The sequence below is a fragment of the Zea mays genome, chromosome 1 (genome assembly GCF_902167145.1).
Source record: "Zea mays cultivar B73 chromosome 1, Zm-B73-REFERENCE-NAM-5.0, whole genome shotgun sequence".
Classification (NCBI taxonomy): Eukaryota; Viridiplantae; Streptophyta; class Magnoliopsida; order Poales; family Poaceae; genus Zea; species Zea mays.
In genome coordinates, this window is record NC_050096.1 from 228589218 (window position 1) to 228609330 (window position 20113).

Consider the following 20113-nt stretch of genomic DNA (forward strand, 5'->3'; position numbering starts at 1 on the left):
CTCCTTCCCTTTTAAGGTTTTGTGTGGAGGCTGACACCTTTGGGCATAGGCGGACTGTCCGGCAGAGTTAGCCGAACCGTCTATCTGAACACCGGACCGTCCGCACGTAGGTGCCAGATCGTCCGTGATGCTCAGGACAGGCTGTCGTGCTTGACTCATTAATTGTGCCTGCCCCCCGGTGCCTCCGGACTTTTTTGCCTTATCATCCGGAACCTTTCGAACAATCTCCTTTTGTGATATATTCGACGTGCGAGGACTACCAATGATGATGTCTTTGCTTTTGCCTTTATCGGCCATTTCGGGCCGAACTAAGATCTTTTTGCATGCGATATCTATTGTATTAACAGGAAATGGTTGTGTGTCCACTTGCATTTCCTGAAAAGCCAATCGACCCTCATTTATGGCTGATTGTACCTGTCGACGAAAAACATTACAGTCATTGGTGGCATGAGAAAAAGAATTATGCCACTTACAATAAGCACATCTCTTTAATTCATCTATAGGAGGGATAGTATGAGTTAATTTAATGTTGCCATTTTTAAGTAGCTCATCAAATATCTTATCGCATTTGGCAACATTAAAGGTAAATTTAATCTCTTCTTGCCGATTCTTTTGAACCGGCTGTAAGGAAGAACATGCTGAAGATTTGGCCTTTGTTGGCCAAATAAACTCAGCGATATATACATCTGCGGATTCATCATCTGAACTATCACGCTCTATTAGATGTATAGTACGGGCGACCGATTTTGATGTCTCTTTAAATCGGCTTTCACAGGCTAAAGCCCGCTGATGTAGCTGGGCTATCGAAAAGAACTGGATCCCATCTAGTTTGTCTCTTAAGTAGGATAGCAACCCATTAAAAGCTAATCCTGCTAGCTCTTTGTCTGCGACATGGATCCGAAAGCATCGGTTTCTAGTGTCCCGGAACCTCCGGATATAATCATTAACCGATTCTTCGCGTCCTTGTCGAACTGAAGCTAAGTCAGCTAGTCCTAATTCATATTCCCCGGCAAAGAAATGTTCATGAAATTTACTTTCTAACTCATTCCAGGAATTAATGAAATTAGGAGGCAGGGCGGCGTACCATGCAAAAGCGGTACCAGTAAGGGATAGAGAAAATAACCGAACACGAAATGCTTCTCCATCGGCCAATTCACCTAGGTGTGCTAGGAACTGGCCTATGTGTTCGTGTGTGCTCCTCCCATTCTCACCAGAAAACTTGGAAAATTCTGGTATCCTTGCCCCTTGTGGATATGGGACATTGTCAAACCGGTGAGTATACCGCTTTTGGTATGATTGCCCTACTCTGGCTACACTAACTCCGAACTTATCTCGAAATAGTTCAGTCATCTCTTCCCTAATTTTTTCCATTGCATCCGGTGGCAGACCACCGGATCCTGGGCCATGGGGCTCATTTGGTCGGGTATTAGTATACCGACCTTCTTGCCGTGACCGATCGATAGTGTTGATCGGTCTGTGGTTGTATGGTACGTTATGGTTTAAATATGTAGAGGGCGAAACATACTGCTGCTGTGGTGTGTAATAATTTGGTGCATGGTGTGCAACAACAGGTTCTGCGTATGCATATCCAGCTTGCCCGGTGGTAAATCCGAACTGACCGGTTGCGTTCGCCATTATCGGGACGCCATGTGGTAGTCCTGGTGCGGGCCCGGACTGTCCGGCAGGGAAAGCCGGACGGTCCGCGTAAGGGCCGGACGGTCCGGGCAGAAGCTCGGACGGTCCGACCACGTCCAGGGTCACCGGTCTGCCAATCAGGGACGGCGGTGGTCCTAAGGCGGCCCCAGACTGTCCGGCAGAGCAAGCCGGACGGTCTTCATATGGGCCGAACGGTCCGGGCAGAAGCTCGGACGGTCCGACCGTGTTCATGGGTGCCGATCTACCAAGCAGGGATGGCGGTGGTGGTACTTGTCCTGTATATGAGTTCATCGGCATACCATATAATGGCTGGGGCTGCAAATCCCCATTTGTTGCCGATGTATTAGACATAGATATCCTGTTACTAGTCTCATATGATAGAAAACTAGGAGCAACAGACTTCTCCAACGTACGTGTTAATTTTCTAATTGACTCCTCTAACCCTACAATCTGTTGTTTCATTTGATCCTGCTGCTGATCTACATACTGTTTAATAAATTGGATGTCGTCGGGTTTACTTACGTTGGGGACTTGAAGCGAAGATAGAAGAGCTGCGACGTCGGTCTCTCCATGTTTGACAACTTTCTGGTGGCGATCCACCGTGTATTGTGATAAGAATTTCTCCCTCGCTTGACGCATGTAGTCCTCGTATTGCTGTTGCTCATCGGCCGTCAGACTTTCAACAGCCGGCTTCAGGATATTGTCCGGGGAGATATCGGTGTGATCTTTAGAACCGGCCATTTGAGGGCCTGATTTTTAGTAGATCTAAACACCTTCCCCAGCGGAGTCGCCAAAAAGTATGTTGACACCTTTTTGGAGGCGCCAAACACTTCAAAAGAACCAGTGGTGGTGCTCTCTGGTCAGGCGCGGACGGTCCGCGGCACAGGGCCGGACGGTCCGCGACCTGGCGTGAGGCGGCGGTGCTCTCTGCACAGGCGCGGACGGTCCGCAACTAGGGACCGGACGGTCCGCGACCTAGAACAGAGGCTGGCGTTCCCTTCCTGACAGCCGGACGGTCCGCGCCCTAGGGCCGGACGGTCCGCGCGTGCGCAGGGGGCGGCGAAAGGTCGCCGGCGGCGCCTGGATCTCGCTCCCGGGAGGGACCCCGTCGGGGAGGAGAGATCCTAGGGGTTGTCTAGGCTCGGCAGGCCAACCTAGACTCTTCTAATCGACGTAGAGTCGAAGAGAAGCGGAGGATTTGAGGATTGAGAGGCTAACCTAGAACTAGACTAGAACTATTCCTAATGCGTAAGGTAAAAACGAGAAATAGACTTGATTTGTTCGATTGTTGGGGGTTCAATCGGCCGTAGCCCTTCATCTATATAAAGGGGGAGGTCTAGATCCGCTTCAAACTGATTTCCGAGTTAACCCCGCGGTTTTAGGTAACAAATCCCGCGAGAAACTAGGAACCCTAACTGATTCTGCGCACACGCGGACCGTCCGCGCCACCACCGCGGACAGTCCGGACCGCGGACCGTCCGGCCTCAGGGCCGGACCGTCCGCGAGACACATTTGGTGTCCAACAACTGCCATCAAGACACATTCCCCGAGTACAAAGGATCATAAACCGCGCTTCGCCCGAGACTCCTCTCAGGGGTCACCATAGCTCCGCCTCGCCCGAGCCTGCCCTCGGACAGGGTGTGTTCTCAGGAGAATACTCGTCCTAGCCGAGGTCCCCTCTCCCCCTGAACCGTTGTATCTGCCTCGCCCGAGCACGTCTAGGGTAAGGAAGACAACCCCGAGGTAGGACTCAGCCGAAGTCCACAGAGGACAGGAGCATTCAATGCATATACCTACCCCACGCAGAGTTGCAGATGAACAGAAGCAACAAGACCGCGGTCCTGTCAAGCTTCTACATATCTTTTATGTCTTTAGATATTGCATCCTCAGTGTTTTAGTCCAATTCTATTCGCATCCTGTGAACTATAAATACAAACACTACCAAACGCATTAGTTCACAGGTTATGTTGATTATCAAACACCAAAATCCTTTTAGCCAAATAGCCCGGGTCCATTTTCCTCACACCCCAAGGAGTCACATGGCCCACCTCAAGCAGCTCCACGAACTACACGCCAAACTCGGGGAGGAACAACAACGGCTGCAACAGCTTCGGCAAGTTCTCGAGCGGGAAGCAGCGGGTAAGGCTCTCGACGAGGGAGCACGCGCCAAGGCACGCGACATCCATCATCGCATCATGGAAGATGTCGAGGCTGAAGCCCCTCTGTCATTTCACAGGGCCAGTCAGAACCTCAGCGCAACAACAATCTTACTCTGCACCATGCCGGAGCCATCCACCACCAAGGGACGCCGAATCCACGGTGAGATCCGAGGACTCCTAGAGGGTGCTACGGTCCAGTAGACCGAGAGCTCTGCCTCTCGACTTCGGGATCCCGCCTCGGAGCACCGAGTGGGACCCTCTCGCCTAGAGAGGGAGGCCTATATGTGGAACAAATTGGAATAAGGATTAACATGTGAATACATTGTATCAAGTGTTTGAACGTACTAAACACATACCGAAATATAGTAATCGGCAAGCCTAGTACATGATTTAACCAATCTGTGGACATACTCCCTGCTTGCTCTGAAACGAAGTTTCTCATGCTAGATATGGTGGGTGTAAGTGCAGTCACTGCATGGCTGGATCCCAATGCAGTGGGGCCTTGTATCCAAGGGGAGTGGGCCTGATATGCGACGTGGGAATCGATGGGAACGATTGATGTGGGTGGGGGCCGAGTGCCCTGACATGTCGTGTGTTTAGGTTTACCTTGCAAGGTTAAAACTCGATTTGAATCGTCTACTTCTCGTAGCTAATGAGACTACTTGATCAATGTACTACATTGAGTAAGAAGTATAATGAGATTTATTGCAATAACTGTTGAATGACTAAATGCTTGTCGCTGTGTGTGATTGGAAGGATGCTTACCTAGAATGAACACTAAACTAGAACCTAAAAGCTAAATTTGAATTAGACCTAGTAATTTCTTTTAGCAAACCAAACCCCTGAGGCAAAGAGCCTCATGTGTCTAGAGGTAGTGGAGTAGCCTTCACACACCAGATACGTCTAGTTGAGTATTAGTGTACTCATCATTGCTTGTGGCACCCTATTTTTTAGATACTTCCTTTGAAGAAATTGTTGCTAGTGTGACTTGGCCCTCCACCCTGCCACCGGGATGGACAGTTGAGTGTGATGCAACCTTTGCAGGAGAGGATCAAGAGGAATAAACATGGTCAGGCTTCACCATACTCCTCTTTTATCATCGTTAGTTATTACACTGCAATGAATAAACTATTATTTTCATGATTTCCAAACTTCTTATGACTTGTTGTATTTATCTGGTCTCATCTTAGAGTGAGAGGTGGTTATTGATATGGTGTTAGTGGTTAATCGTACTAGATCCGATGGACTGAAAGTTTAATCTGATTTAAATGTGTCATCGTCCTTGTGGTGAGACCTGAGCACTTAAGTTGGATTAATTTGGGCGGTTCCGCCACATGTATGATATATGAAAATTTAGTTAATGTTTATGTCTATATATATATAGCTCAATAAGTTCTTCAAACAAGGACCAATGGTTAGTATCCACCACATGGACCAGAGTGTTTTGCAAGACAAGGCCACCAAATTGATGGTAAAGGATACCAAATCCTTAGCGACCCTGATTCTAGCGTAGATAGGGCCTCTCGTCGTGAATTGCAACATGACCCTAATTATGATCCATGAGAAGATGAGGTAAAGTACGCATCCATGATTATGTGTGTGTACCTAATAGCTTATTTCACAACGTGAATTACACGTGCATGATTTCTTATGTACTTTATTACATAAATATGAGGTATTGTCTCATTTTTGTGATATAATGGCTGAAGAAGTGCCACACGAAGACGCACCAGAACCGACCGAGACGACCACCGAGAGTTTAAGAAAAAGGAAGCAGAGTGATTGAAAACGAGGTGACAGAGGACTGAACAGGTGGCCATACAACACATATAGAGTCTCAGAAGTGAGCCTGAAAGGTCACCCTAGCTCCTGAACAAAGCCTAACTAAGTTTTGAAATGCATTTGGTGTCTTAGTTCAGGATAATCTTGACATCACAATCCGATAGTGGAAAGATGTGTCGGCCGATGTCAATAATCTAATTTCGGATAAGCTACTAACAATGTTCATTCCTCCTCGGGTTTAAAAAGAACTTGTAAAGCATTATGTAATCGATAAGTGTACAATCATGTTCCAAAATTAAAGGTCTAAGATGAATACCAAGTGGGCGAAGAGAGACTTAAACACGACAAATAGGTACAAAATTTCAACAGGTCAATGGACAGTCTTTCTAGATCAGAGGAGTAACCTAAAGTTCTTAGCTTCAACCGAAGCCAATTCAGATCTCGTAAAGAAAAACAAGTACCACCACTACCAAGGCACAAATGGTTACCAGCGCCAGGTTCCACAGATGGAGCAAGAAGATGCTGTGAACAAGGTCACATGGTTGTCGGCGTTATCTAAGCAACTTGGCAAAGGATTGTGAATTAGATCCGTGCTAAAAAACCAAGAGAAACCGAGACTGTTTTGTCGTTTGATGATCCAATAGTTGAAGAAGCAGTGATAGCTAAGCAGAGGGAAGCATCATTCAAGCCACAAAAAGAGAGGGACACCCTTACAACTAGTCTAGGTAATCCCGAGCATCCTGGTTATGTACGGGGCATCTTGTCCAAAGAAGGACGGAAATAAGGATTCAAACCATATTGGGAAGCTATGTACAAGAATCACGTTCAATACAAGAAAGCGACGACAAATTATTTTAAGGAGGAGGCCAAGAAAGACTTCAAAGACATGATGTCTCAAATGCTATCCAATCCTTCTCTTGAATTGATGCATCAATTGACGAGTGCGATGTCTATTCAACAAATGGCCACTCAAGCTCCCCAGATGCAGCTAGTTCTAACAACACAACCATTGGTCATAGCTCATAGAGTGTCCAACCATTCCAAGCGGTGTCACATCTATGACAAATAAGGTCCGCTATCCAGTTGACGACATCAATATGCCTGTGTCGTGCTCGCTAGTCACAAGATATGGTATTAATAATATTCATACAAGAAAAATAGCCACAGTCTTTCGATCCGGGATGTTAATATCATGGTCGCGATATTCCAGCAAAGTACTACATGGTAGAAGTGTCGACAATCGTTCAAGGATACGAGAAGGACATGCTAGACATTCCTTGTTTCGAGGGGATTGAGAAACTTGGACGGACTATCAAAAATTTCATTCTTTAGCCTCGACGGGACATTCAATTGAGCGAGCCACCACATCCTTTCCATCCCTTTATATTACCTTCATAAACTTTCATACTTTCAGCGATTTTCTCCTTTTAACGTGGTGCCATATCGGCAAAAGCACTAACAAAATCTCTGAAAGTGAAAAAACAAACGGTCTAAAGTTGAGAGGTGTCAAAAACTAGTTTTTTATGTTTAGGGAGAAGATCGGACTACTGCAATAGCTGAGAGGGGCAAACTGTTTTTTTTTTTTTTTTTTGCTTACTGAAAACCAGAAAATAACTGGCCATCCCGACAGAAGTAGCTGTGAAATGGCCAGCCAGCAGCCCAGCACACAGGAATTGAGCCCATTCTCAAGAGTCAAGAGACCTGTCACTGCCTTGGGAAAAAGTAAGAAAACCCTCGGATAACCTGGTTCTCGGTCGTTAGGTTTCTACAGCCTTCCGTGGCGGTGGCGCCGGTGCCGCTCGACCGCACCAGCCCGACGTGGAGGCCCACTGTTCAGTCACCCATTCGGCCGCTGCGGTCACGATCTCATAAAATGCCCGACTTCAGAACCAGCCCGCCGCGACCCCCTTCCCCCTGACGCCTCGCGAAGCCATCATCTTCCAAACCCTCGCCGCAGCCGCAGCCGCAGCCGCAGCCACCCTTGCTTCCGCACGATAGTGCCCGGGACCAGCCTTCTATGGCGGCGTCGCTGCTCCTCCGCGCTGTGCGCCGAAGGGAGCTCGCGTCCCCTCTCGGATCCGTAAGGCCCCTTCCTTCATCTCCGTAATTCTCTTCCATTCATATTCGGCTAGCAGTTTCGTCGTTTGTAATATATGGATCTCACGTTCTCGTGGATTTGGCGCGGAGGAGGATGAATTAGTGCTTGTAGGTTCTAAGCACTAGAGGGTATTAATGTATTATTTCAGTTCTTGGTAGTTCTGGATTACTTCTGTGGTAGAACTTCAGTAGCCATGATCTGCTGCGATTTGTGAGCAACTGTTCTTGTGCACATAGAAGGGCTTACCTCGACATGGTGTTATCGCTCAAATTGTGGGTCGTTTCCCTGTGCAGGGGTTCCTTAGCATTATTAGTAGTGTTATCTCAAATTCTCAGGTCCCCTTTGGTATGGCTCTTTGGGTGGCTCTATCTTCAACTCATCATGAAGCCCTACCAGATGGTAAAAAAACGGCTTCTCGTCGAGAACCCTCTAGGAGCTAGAGCCGTTTTCTTGTTGGGAGCCAGAGCACCAAAAACGTGGCTTATACCGGCTCCTCAATTTTTCTCATACATCATTCGAAAAAACACAAGAGAAGCTGTTTTTCCAAACGAATTGCAAAAAGGACCCGACTCCTCCACAGAAGCCAAGGAGCCAGAGGAGCTAGAGCCGAAACTGTATTCAGAGGAGCTGGAGCCTTGCCAAAGGGGGCCTCAATACTGTTATGGAGTTAACCATGGATAAATTGTCATATGGCTATGGTCTGTCAGGTTTTTGTTTTTCAGTGAATGCATTCAGTTTTATTGGATCTATTTGGGGCCTATTGCTAATAGGTGGATAGGTGGTTGGATGGTGAGTTGAAGGTGTATCTGAACTATTAGTACCTATTAGCAATTCCAAACCAGCTAATGGAACTAATAGTTAGGAGCTAGTTAATAATTAGCAGTCTGTTTGGATCCACTAGCTAGTACTAATTTTAGGTGCTAATTTTTAGTGCTAATGAATCCATTTTAGTTCAGAAAAAAACTGTTTTTAGCTGCTAATTCAAGTGCTAGTTGGTCTACCTACCTATGGGGCTGTAAATAAGATGCCAGCTTTTTCTGGAGATGAGATGACAGGAAAAATGTGCGGAATCCTGTCATCTTATCTCCAAAAAAAAGAACTGGTACCTTGACATTTATCTTGTACAAGAACAATGCATCCACTATCAAGAGTATTCTGGGAATCCAAACAATCAGATTATTTTTGTCCAAAATTCAGATTATCAAAATCTCAATGTCTAGATTCTAAATTCAGATTCTCAAAATCTCTATCTACTATCTAGATTCTTATAATCCCTCTAGGATTCAAATGGGACCTGAAGTCTCCGAATGTACTTGTTTCAGCTGGGTGCCAACTTACAGTCAACATGTGCTGCCAACATATGCTCAAAATGGGGAAATTTTGCAAGACCTTTTAGGTAATAATTATCTCCTGTTTGAGTTCTTAACGCTTTTCTGATTTTAGTAATGCTAATTTGCATGGTAACTGCTTTCAGTGCAAAAGCTGCTGGAAATGAGGTTATTGGGATTGATTTGGGGACAACTAACTCTTGTGTTGCTGTTATGGAAGGAAAGGTGAGTTACTCATAAGGATTTTTGCCCTTCATGATTTTTGTCTCTCATATTTGTTTTATTGCTGAGTTAAATAACTATATTAAATGACTGCAGAACCCAAAAGTTATTGAGAATGCTGAAGGTGCGAGAACAACACCATCTGTTGTCGCATTTACTCAGAAGGGTGAAAGACTTGTTGGTACTCCAGCCAAGCGCCAGGCAGTAACCAATCCCCAGAATACTTTCTTTGGAACAAAGAGGATGATTGGGCGACGCTTTGATGATCCACAGACACAGAAAGAGATGAAGATGGTGCCATACAAAATCGTGAAGGCTCCAAATGGTGATGCTTGGGTTGAAACAACAGATGGCAAGCAGTACTCACCGAGTCAGGTCGGTGCATTTGTGCTGACCAAGATGAAGGAGACAGCTGAATCTTACCTTGGCAAATCAGTCTCAAAGGCAGTGATTACTGTTCCAGCTTATTTCAATGATGCTCAGCGTCAGGCCACAAAGGATGCTGGTCGCATTGCTGGCCTTGATGTTGAAAGGATCATCAATGAACCTACAGCAGCTGCTCTGTCTTATGGAATGAACAACAAGGAAGGCTTGATAGCGGTATTTGATCTTGGAGGAGGAACTTTTGATATCTCTATCCTGGAGATCTCAAATGGAGTTTTTGAGGTATATCTTCATAACCTTCAAGTCAACTCATTGTAGAAACATTTTCCGAATTACACTCTGCTCTGATTTCATTCTATGTATTGCCACTCAGGTGAAAGCAACAAATGGTGATACTTTCTTGGGTGGTGAAGATTTTGATAACACACTACTAGAGTTCTTGGTGAGTGATTTCAAGAAAACCGAGGGCATTGATCTGTCAAAGGATAGATTGGCCCTGCAAAGGCTTCGTGAAGCTGCTGAAAAGGCAAAGGTTGAACTTTCATCGACTTCTCAGACAGAAATCAATCTGCCATTCATAACAGCTGATGCTTCAGGGGCAAAACATTTGAACATTACACTGACAAGGTCGAAATTTGAATCTCTTGTACACAATCTGATTGAACGGACTAGAGATCCATGCAAGAACTGCTTGAAGGATGCCGGAATATCTACTAAAGAGGTGGACGAAGTACTTCTTGTTGGTGGAATGACTAGGGTTCCAAAGGTGCAGGAGGTAGTCTCTGAAATCTTCGGAAAGAGCCCAAGCAAAGGAGTGAACCCAGATGAAGCTGTGGCCATGGGTGCTGCCATTCAGGGTGGCATTCTCCGTGGAGATGTTAAGGAGCTTCTTCTTCTTGATGTTACTCCCCTGTCACTAGGTATTGAGACACTCGGTGGTATCTTCACCAGATTGATCAACAGAAACACTACAATCCCTACAAAGAAAAGTCAGGTGAGTTGTCATATCTCGATTCTTTCTGAGCATGCAGTTTCACTTTCATCTTGTGATTATCCCTAATCTAACTGACATTAGTGTATTTTGTCTTGATATTTCATGCGCGTTTGTTATTTTGGTATGTTCACAAAGTTGCAATGCTATGCTCTGTTTGGCCTCATTCATTGTGTGTTGTGTTTCCAATCAGCCTTATGTGAAACGCTTCTTGCATCTTCATTTATGTGCAGTGCTTCATGAGACTTTTCTTGCCAATCTCAACACTCACAGACCATTCTGTTATTCTTGTGATTTTTTCCCTAGAATGTATTCAGATAAGTTTTTTTTTGTTTTTTGTTACTTTGATTTGATATTTTGATCTGATCTGGTTTATGTAGAACTAGCAGTTTTCCCTTTATTTCTGTGGTGTTACTTGATCTGATATTGAGCATCAATTTTGCAGGTGTTCTCAACTGCTGCTGACAATCAGACCCAAGTGGGTATCCGTGTGTTGCAAGGTGAGCGTGAAATGGCAGCAGACAACAAGCTTCTTGGTGAATTTGACCTTGTGGGCATTCCACCTGCCCCAAGAGGCTTGCCTCAGATTGAGGTTGCATTCGACATCGATGCCAATGGAATCGTGACTGTTGCTGCCAAAGACAAGGCTACTGGGAAGGAGCAGAACATCACCATCCGATCCTCGGGTGGGCTGTCTGAGGCTGACATCCAGAAGATGGTGCAAGAAGCCGAGCTGCATGCCCAGAAGGATCAGGAACGGAAAGCCCTCATTGACATCAGGAACACTGCGGACACCACTATCTACAGCATCGAGAAGAGTCTTGGAGAGTACAGGGACAAGATCCCGGCAGAGGTTGCATCTGAGATCGAGGCAGCCATCGCTGACCTCCGCCAGGAGATGGCCTCGGATGACATCGAGAAGATCAAGGCCAAGCTTGAGGCTGCCAACAAGGCTGTCTCGAAGATTGGTCAGCACATGTCAGGTGGTGGCTCTGGCGACTCACAGTCGGGATCTGGACCTCAGGGTGGCGGTGACCAGGCGCCGGAGGCAGAGTATGAAGAGGTTAAAAAGTGAGGCTGCGGGAAGTTGAGGCGAAATTGTAGTGACCTGTTTAGAAGTAGCTACTCTTTTTTGGGAACACAGATAGTCAGATGAGATGTAAAACCTGTGTTGTAATAATCGTTGGATTTGCCCCCACTTAGTTTCCTTCTGCGGCGATGGAGGTAACACGACATTGTCATTGCTTTTGTTGCATATGATGTTTTGATCTGGCATGGATGCATGCTCACAGCGAAAACCATTGGCGAGTTCTGCTATTGAATGAAAGTACATTTGTTTCTATGTTCTGACTGTTGATGATATTTAAGGGTGGTAACTCAACTGTGACTTTTAGCAACGTTTTGAGGCATGCTGTCAGCTCATTGATGTTACGTAATGTGTTCGCCACGCTCTGATCTCTATTCACATACAATGAAAGTTTATGAAAATAATTGTTGAAGTGTTCAACACGTTTAGCGAAGCAATGAAAATAGGTATCTAAGTGTTTAACACGTTTGGCGTATCTCCGAGAAATGCAATGAAAATTTATGAAAGTAGGTATGTTCTCTGTAGTTGCAGTTGCCATGGATGTCCAGGCAGAAGTCAATTCCTTTTTGTCCACCGGTCTTCTTATGCTCATAGTTGGCGTGCACAAATATTCCGAAATCGTTTTGGCATGACCAAAATTACGGCAACTTGGGATAAAACCTCGACCCAAAAGACAGGAACACATCAAGGATATGTCACAACAATGGCGGTCGCCAAATGCTTTGGTGCTCCGTGTGCGCCCACTTCTGGATTTCACCTCAGAAATCCTCCATCCAGTGCTTGAGCATCATCCCAGAGCCATTTTTGCAGCTTTGAGAAAGCACAATGTACGGTCTGACACAGTTCCGGTCGGAATCTCGAGTGATGATGAGGGCACGACGTTCATACATGTTTGGAATCGCATGGAGACTACGAATCTCAGTCGATGGTAGGTGCTGTATCATCATCGATTTGGTATCATTTGTTCCTAGCTTGCTAAGAATCACATGGCGGTGCACGTCCTTCACATGGAATATATTTACTACTCCTTTCATCCGAAAAAACACTACTAAAATTATATTTTCATCAACTATGGATATTTATTATACCAAAATTATATTCATCATAAAATATACTTTCACACTATAATTATTTTATATTATAAATATTGATATGCTTCTTAAATAAATTTGGTTGGACTTTAAAAGGTTTTGGCTAAGAAATAAAATAGCTAGAGTTATATTCTTTTCAGGACAGAGATAGTATTTACAAAAGAGTGACCATTAAGGCATATTTCTTGGGCTTATGATCTAGCAGAGATGGCAACCTCATCCCTATCCCCACGGGGAGAAAAATTTCCTGTCCCTATCCCCGCGACCCATCCCCGAGAACACTCACAAAGAGAATTTTCTCCTATCCTCGTCCCGTCGGGAAATTTAAAAATACAAGAAACATCTTCTTTAGAGTATAGTTTGATATTTTATAATACGCTATGTATTGAATTTTTAGTATAATTTTAACATACAAATGGACTAACTTAGATGAAGAAAACTTCGTGGGGCGGGTACGCGGAGATGGGGAATGGTTCCCCTCCCAGTCCCCGCGAACCTGATTGGGACAAAGTTTTCCCTATTTCGTGGGTACTAAATTACCCCATCTCCAGTCCCCATTAGAGGAATTCATCGCGGGGAATCGGGGATTGGGTCCCCATGATCATCTCTAGGATCTAGTGAGATCAAACTATGCTACTTCTATCCTTAAAAGGATGGAGTTCTAACTACGTCGTCGTTAAGCTATCTAAAGTTTGACAAAATAGTTTCATCATTTATCACAAAAAAGATATACGATGAAAATATATTATGTGGTGGTAGGTCCAATGGCACTTACCTGATATAATAAATATTGTCGCTGATTTTCTATAAACTTGGTCAAACTCAATGATCTGATTAGGTACTGTGCTAGAGTGGTAACCTATATGTGTGCATTTTTTTTGAAAGAAAGGGGGGGTGGCTTTACCTAATCACTTATTAAGGTAGAAAACCAAATTTGTACAAGCATGTATATATTTCTGTTTTGCGGCACGTGTCTATGATATATATATTACCTTCGTTCTCGAATATTTGTCTGCCGCTAACTAGTTTATATTTGAAATAAAGCGTGACAAATTAAAAAAAGAATAGGGGAAATATAAATTAGTATTTTGTGCAAATTCACAAGTTATTAAAGCGCAGCCACAGTCGGTGTTAGGCGCATGATGCATGCATCACGTTGTCGCCTTATATATATGTTTTCCTGCCGAATATATACAACGAGACATACTACACGCTATGACGTAACTTCTCTTCAGATGGGTATGACCAGCGTTTTAAAATATATAGACATATATTATTAGATACAAAACGTGCCCTTTAAGATTATTGCGTAGTAGTTTTTTATTTTGACAGGTCAACGTGGATGGGGACGACGAAGAGTCCCCACCTGATCACATTTTTTTTTATTAATTAATCGAGGTTACAAATGCAACGCAGGGCAATGCAACCATGCAAGCAGCAGGCTATATATCCAGGGAAAATACACACACATGGTGTTTACATTATTGCCGCAAAGTATGAAAGCAGCAGGGCTATTCCGTAGTTACTAAGGATGAAAGAAAATTGGCACCTTCCTGTACGTATGTGTGTGCAATGAAAACAGAATCTAGCTATAGTGTAGGGTGTCAGCAGATATATAGAAGAAACATCGCATTAAGTCATAGAATACACTTGCATTGCATTGGGTCGTGTTTTGTCCATATATGCATGTGATGAACGAGAGCGCAAATTCAGGATCATCAGTTGGGATTATTGTTTCGATCTCATTATATTCATGAGAATGAGAACAAAAAAGAAGCGTCAGACCGGACTATAAGTAGAGACTTGACTAGAGAGCTCTGCTAGCTCATGGTTGTTGGGTGATAAGCTATGACTCATTGACTTGGTGCTGCTATACATGGGCACCTCCATCGATCCCTTGGAGGCTTGCACATGGTTATCCGATATAAAAACGACTACACACACACGGTCTCGATAATAAAGCGCTTGTCCATCATCGGTCTCAAAATAAATACAATTGTAAATTTTGATAGAGGTAACAATGTTGTGGTATGGGCGATCACTACAGTAAAAGAGGAAACGTTCGACGGCCACGTTATGTCCGACGGCTCCCTAGGCAACCGTCGGACATAAGCTTATGTCCGACGGCCAAGGGCTGCCATTGAAAATAATAGTAAACAGCCGACGGCTTAAGGCTTATGTCCGACGGCTTGGACCGTCGGAAGTTACTTCGTTTCCTGTAGTGGATCGAGCAATCTGTTGTACCTTGCATGATATGGGTGATCGAAGCCGATGTCGCGGTACGTTCTGGAATCTTTCGAAAGGTCCAAATCTGTTGTACCTTGCATCATATGGTATGGTATCACTATAGAAATCCTAAAGATTCTCGTCGGCCAAGTTAACTCCCGTCGGCCAGAGTAAAAGTCGACGGACACAGAGTAATTCCCGTCGGCTTGTGACGTGACCGACGAGCATTACATTAACTCTCGTCGGTCATATTTAAAGCCGACGGGGCTAGTACTTACCGACGGCGATTACTTATTCTCGTCAGCTGTCGACGGAAATTAGTTTATCTCCAACACTTGATGGCCATCGGCTTGAGGCCAACGAGAGTTAGCCAAATACCGACAGGAATTAGTTATTCCCGTCGGTTTTTAGCCGACGGGAATTAACTGGATTCGACCTCGGTGTGAGAGGAGGTTGACAACAGGACACCCTACGTACGCCTATTAAATGGGCCTTTTAAAAACAACTTTATAGGTAAAGCTCCTGAAAACCCAAGATAAACGTTGAAGATGGATTAAGCTAAAAGGTAAATAGTAGCTTATCCCAGCTTTACCTGCCATCATCAGTGAGCCCCAGCGTGCCCACACAAAATGCCAGATTTGACGCATACAAAACTAGGGCGAACGGGGTACAACATCATATCGGGATGAGGAAGAAAGAGTAGTGAGGAAGATCAAGAAAAGAGGGAAGAAAGAAAGAGACCAGTATATATAGCCATTTCCATTTGATTATATTTTCATCTACTCCTACCACGCGTAAAGCTGTTTTTTTTTACCAAAAGAGGACATAAAAAAAAAACTAGCACAGACAGGTTCAGTGGGAAAGCTACTCGTGAAGATTAGGGATGACAACGGGTAAAATATCCGCGGATAGTGTCTCTGGACATCCATATCCGCAATTTATATCCGATATCCGAACCCGTACCCGTACCCGTTACCCGCCATGGATAACAAACAGTATCCACATCCGTTACCCGCGGGTAACGGATATCCACGGATATATCCGTTTGCCCACTACACATACAAAATATATAAATCCAGCAAATTCAAACAATCAACAAGTCGTTGCATCTGGAATAACCTGTACTTGCATTTGGGTGAAAAAACAATCAACAAGTCGTTGCATCTGGAATAACCTGTACTTTACACCGGGACAGCCGCGCTGGAGCCGGGGACTGAGGGGAGGTAGCACACGCAGGGACTGAGGGGAGTAGGCCGCAGGCGGCCAGGCGCGCAGGGAGTTAGCGATGTAGGGACTGAGGACGAACTGCGCTGGGAGTCGGCGATGCAGGGACTGAGGACGAGCTGGAGATCTGCGCTCTGTGCCCGGGAGCCACGCAGGGAGCCAGGGACCCGGACCGGTAGCGGGCAGCGGCAGCGGGAGTCTGGGAGAGGTGAGATGGAGTGGGCGGCGGCGGTAGGAGTGGCCGAGTGGGAGAGGACAGAGGAGGAGAGAATGAGAGATGGAGGCCGGCTGGCCGAGCGAGGGCTTCGCTGGATTGCTGGAAGCTTTGAGAACGCTTGTGGCGTTGTGGGCTGTGGCGATGTAGGCCGTGGGCTTGTGGGACGGGTGTAATTTTAACGGATATTCGGGTATTTGAGTATGGATATTGATTTTTCGTATCCGTTTTAAAAATATCCGTGGATATCAAGTGCTATCCGTATCCGTATCCATGGATATAGACTCGTAACCAAAACCGTGTCCAACGGGTTTTTTATCCGCGGGTACACGGATAAATGGCATCCATTACCATCCCTAGTGAAGATAAACCTAGCTAGCAGTGGCGCCGCGATGAACGGATGATGATAGGAATACGATGAATGCCACGGACCTGCAAGTCTGCACGCACCCACGCGGCGCCCCGTGCCCCGGGTGTGGGTTGGTGGGGTGGGTGATCTCGACGGATTCGTTTCGGATTGCCTCCACGTACAGTACAGTACAGTACACGATGGCGCGGCTGGTCCACCAGGCCACCGGGCTTGTACGCTCCGAAAGCGACGCGCACCGGGCTTGACACGTAGACCTTACCCGAGCGCAGAAGTGGCGGCATATCTGCCGGTGGTAACGGTTACAACGTACAGTAAAAAACGTGCGTGGCGCATCTACACGTGACCGATGGCGGCGTGTAGTCGCAGCTCCACCCATACGCCATACATTACGACACGACTGACCCCGACCCGACCTTGTCTATATGCTAAGAATTAAACACGGTATACCTCACATACTGTACGGTTCGGCATAACACACCACGCACGGTTATGCCAAATAAGTAGTCTTAATGTGTTATGCCGAACCCCGAGGACCTAGTAGCCAGAGGGCCGCGTCGCGTGTGTCGTCACCGCGCACGCACGCTTGTTCCAGCCGAAATCACCCGCGCCATTAGGGCAATTAAATGAGAAATCTCTAAAGAGGTTTTTGGGAGACTAAGTGAAAACACAATATATATATATATATATATATATATATATATATATATATATATATATATATATATATATATATATATATAGTATTTAGAGCCCTGAGCTCTATTTAATTACAGGAAGCCCTGATCAGGTGTGCAGACCGCACCGGACCTTTTTTGGTTTATTGTACCTAACTGTGCTTACGCTAAATTATAATACGAGTTATGCTGATGTGTGTATTAGTTTATGCAAATATAGTCTGCGCATATTACGTGCATCAGGCCCACGATCCGGCCCACGCGTTCACAATTATTCAGTCCCACGCCGACACTATAAAAACACCCCCACGCCGCCAGGGATTAGGTTTTAGCGGCGGCGGCGGTTCCCTCGGGCGTGCGAGCGGCGGTGATCCTGGGGGCCAGCAGCGGTGTCGCCTCGAGGCAGGCGACCGATGGTGGCGCTCCACAGGGAGCTCGCCCGCCTCGCCGCCAGGTCCGTCGCGCGCCTGCCTGCTGGGGCTAGGCTCGGCGGGAGCGGAACCGCCGAGGAGGCCGAGATGGCCGCCGCGCTCATGGACGTCGCGGCTGCCAGCGCCGCCGCCTCCGCCGCCGTGTTCTCGGCCGTCGCGTCCGTGTCTGCCGCCGCGTCGTCGTGCTCGAACAAGAAGGCCCTGACGGCCTTCGTGGCTGCTGCCTTCGCCAAGAAGCCGGAGACGCCGACGACGGCCGATGTCGCGCAGGAGAAGCACAAGAAGCTTCAGCGATGCATCGACGAGTGCGAGAGCGGCAGCGAGGTGGTGTTCAGGAGCATTGTTCGGAATAGGGTTTCGTTGCTCAACATCCATAGTCCGGCGATCTAGAGAATCGGTCTCTCATATCAGTCGCCATCACAATTTAGTTAACGACTGTTGTATACTATGCTACATACATATATATACAGTGTAAATACACGTTGAAACAATAGAGAATAAAAATATATATGTGCAGTTGGAAATAACACAGAAATTCAGTCAGCATGTATAGCCCCAGGGTAAATTATTAAAACTGTACTACTGTAATCATCAGGAGGGCATTATTTAAATGTTGTATGATTTACGCTAAAATTCGCACTCATTTACGCTGTTTTAGCTAACATTTTACGCTGGAATCCGCCCGAGCAGAACCCGCGAACTGTGGCTATAAATTAAAATTTATTTCCTTCTACTAATGCTCCTCAAACCGTAACTGTCCCTTTATTTGCGCGATTATGCAGCACGTCTTTCCTTATATCAAACCGGTCAAGATTTATATAATGCATGATTTATGCTATCATGTTACACATCGTTATGCAGTCGTAAACGGTTTATTTACGCATCGTTATGCAGTTTTTAACCGCTGACAATATCACAGATACGAACGTGGACGGGCGGCTGTAAATGAGAATTTGTTTCCTCCCGTAACTGTGCCTTTATTTACGCGAACGTGGGGCACGTCTTTCCTTATCTCAAACCGGTGGATATTTAAATGTTGCATGGTTTACGCTATCATGTTACACAACGTTATGCGGTCGTAAGCGGTGTACACATGGTAATATTCGTTCCCGTGATTCGTGGCCCAAAAGATTCTTTCTATGCATGATTTATGCACATTTCTACATATATTTATGCATGCGTATATTGTCTGTCATATGCATGGCTGACGCATGCTGGCGTACAGTGGGCCGACCGCGACCTGGTTGGCGTCCTGGCTGGGGCTTCCCCCACTAACGGAAGCCCAGGGCTTCCATTACCTCTTCCCTATATATATATATATATATATATATATATATATATATATATATATATATATATATATATTAGTTATATGTCCGTACGTTGCCACGAGGTGAGAGAGCGGTTGGAACAGCGCCTAAACTACAAATATAATTATTTTTTATTTATAATCAATAAGTTATGTGTGGTTTGATGGTTACACCTAAATGTTTGAAACAAGAGTATCTGAGTTTGAGTGCTCGTTTTTTATTATTTTTTGCACGATGTGGTAGCATGAAGAGTGAAGCCGTGGTATCAGCAGATGCCCACATTAGATTCTTAATATATGTGTGATATTATATATAAACTTACCATTATATCGTATAGTTTTTTAGCAGTCTCTTGTAATTGTACCTACCCTTAGTTGCACTGTGGAGAATGTGTGCGTCGGAACACGGAAATAGTTAGACCAAGGCGGGCCGGATTGGAACGCCACAGGTTTCTCGTCTTCTATAAGGTCATGTTTGTTTCTCCCTTAGATTATATAAGTTAGATTATGAACGAAGTGTAGGATGGTAAAATATTATTTAGAGATCACAAATAAGTTAAAATAAGCTATTCAATATTAGTTTATTTCAACTTATTTATGTTTCAAAGTGATATTATATCCCTACGCTTACATCATAATCGAAATTATATAATCTAGTAGATCAACAAACACACCCAAATTTAGTAGGCTGTTGCACGTGGGGCACTTCCGGAACGTTCGTGCGTAGTAGAGTAGTACAAATTTGAATCACCCGGACAAGCAATCCATCAGCATCTCCGAACAACTGTGCGAGCCGCTATTTGTTTGGCTCTGATTTCGGCCCTCCCCATTCCCCCCCCCCCCCCCCCCCCCCCCGGCTGGCATGCG

At 45.4% G+C, this 20113-nt stretch overlaps 1 protein-coding gene across 1 annotated transcript; it reads left to right on the top strand.

Annotated features, from left to right (window-relative positions):
* The first annotated feature begins 7515 nt into the window (after positions 1-7515).
* Positions 7516-11817, top strand: LOC100191408 (uncharacterized). Its single transcript, NM_001136842.1, has 6 exons — positions 7516-7677; positions 9018-9091; positions 9170-9248; positions 9342-9911; positions 10003-10623; positions 11066-11817. The coding sequence occupies exons 1-6, from the start codon at positions 7615-7617 to the stop codon at positions 11693-11695; spliced, it is 2037 nt and encodes a 678-aa protein (NP_001130314.1). The 5' UTR covers positions 7516-7614; the 3' UTR covers positions 11696-11817.
* Positions 11818-20113: the final 8296 nt, after the last annotated feature.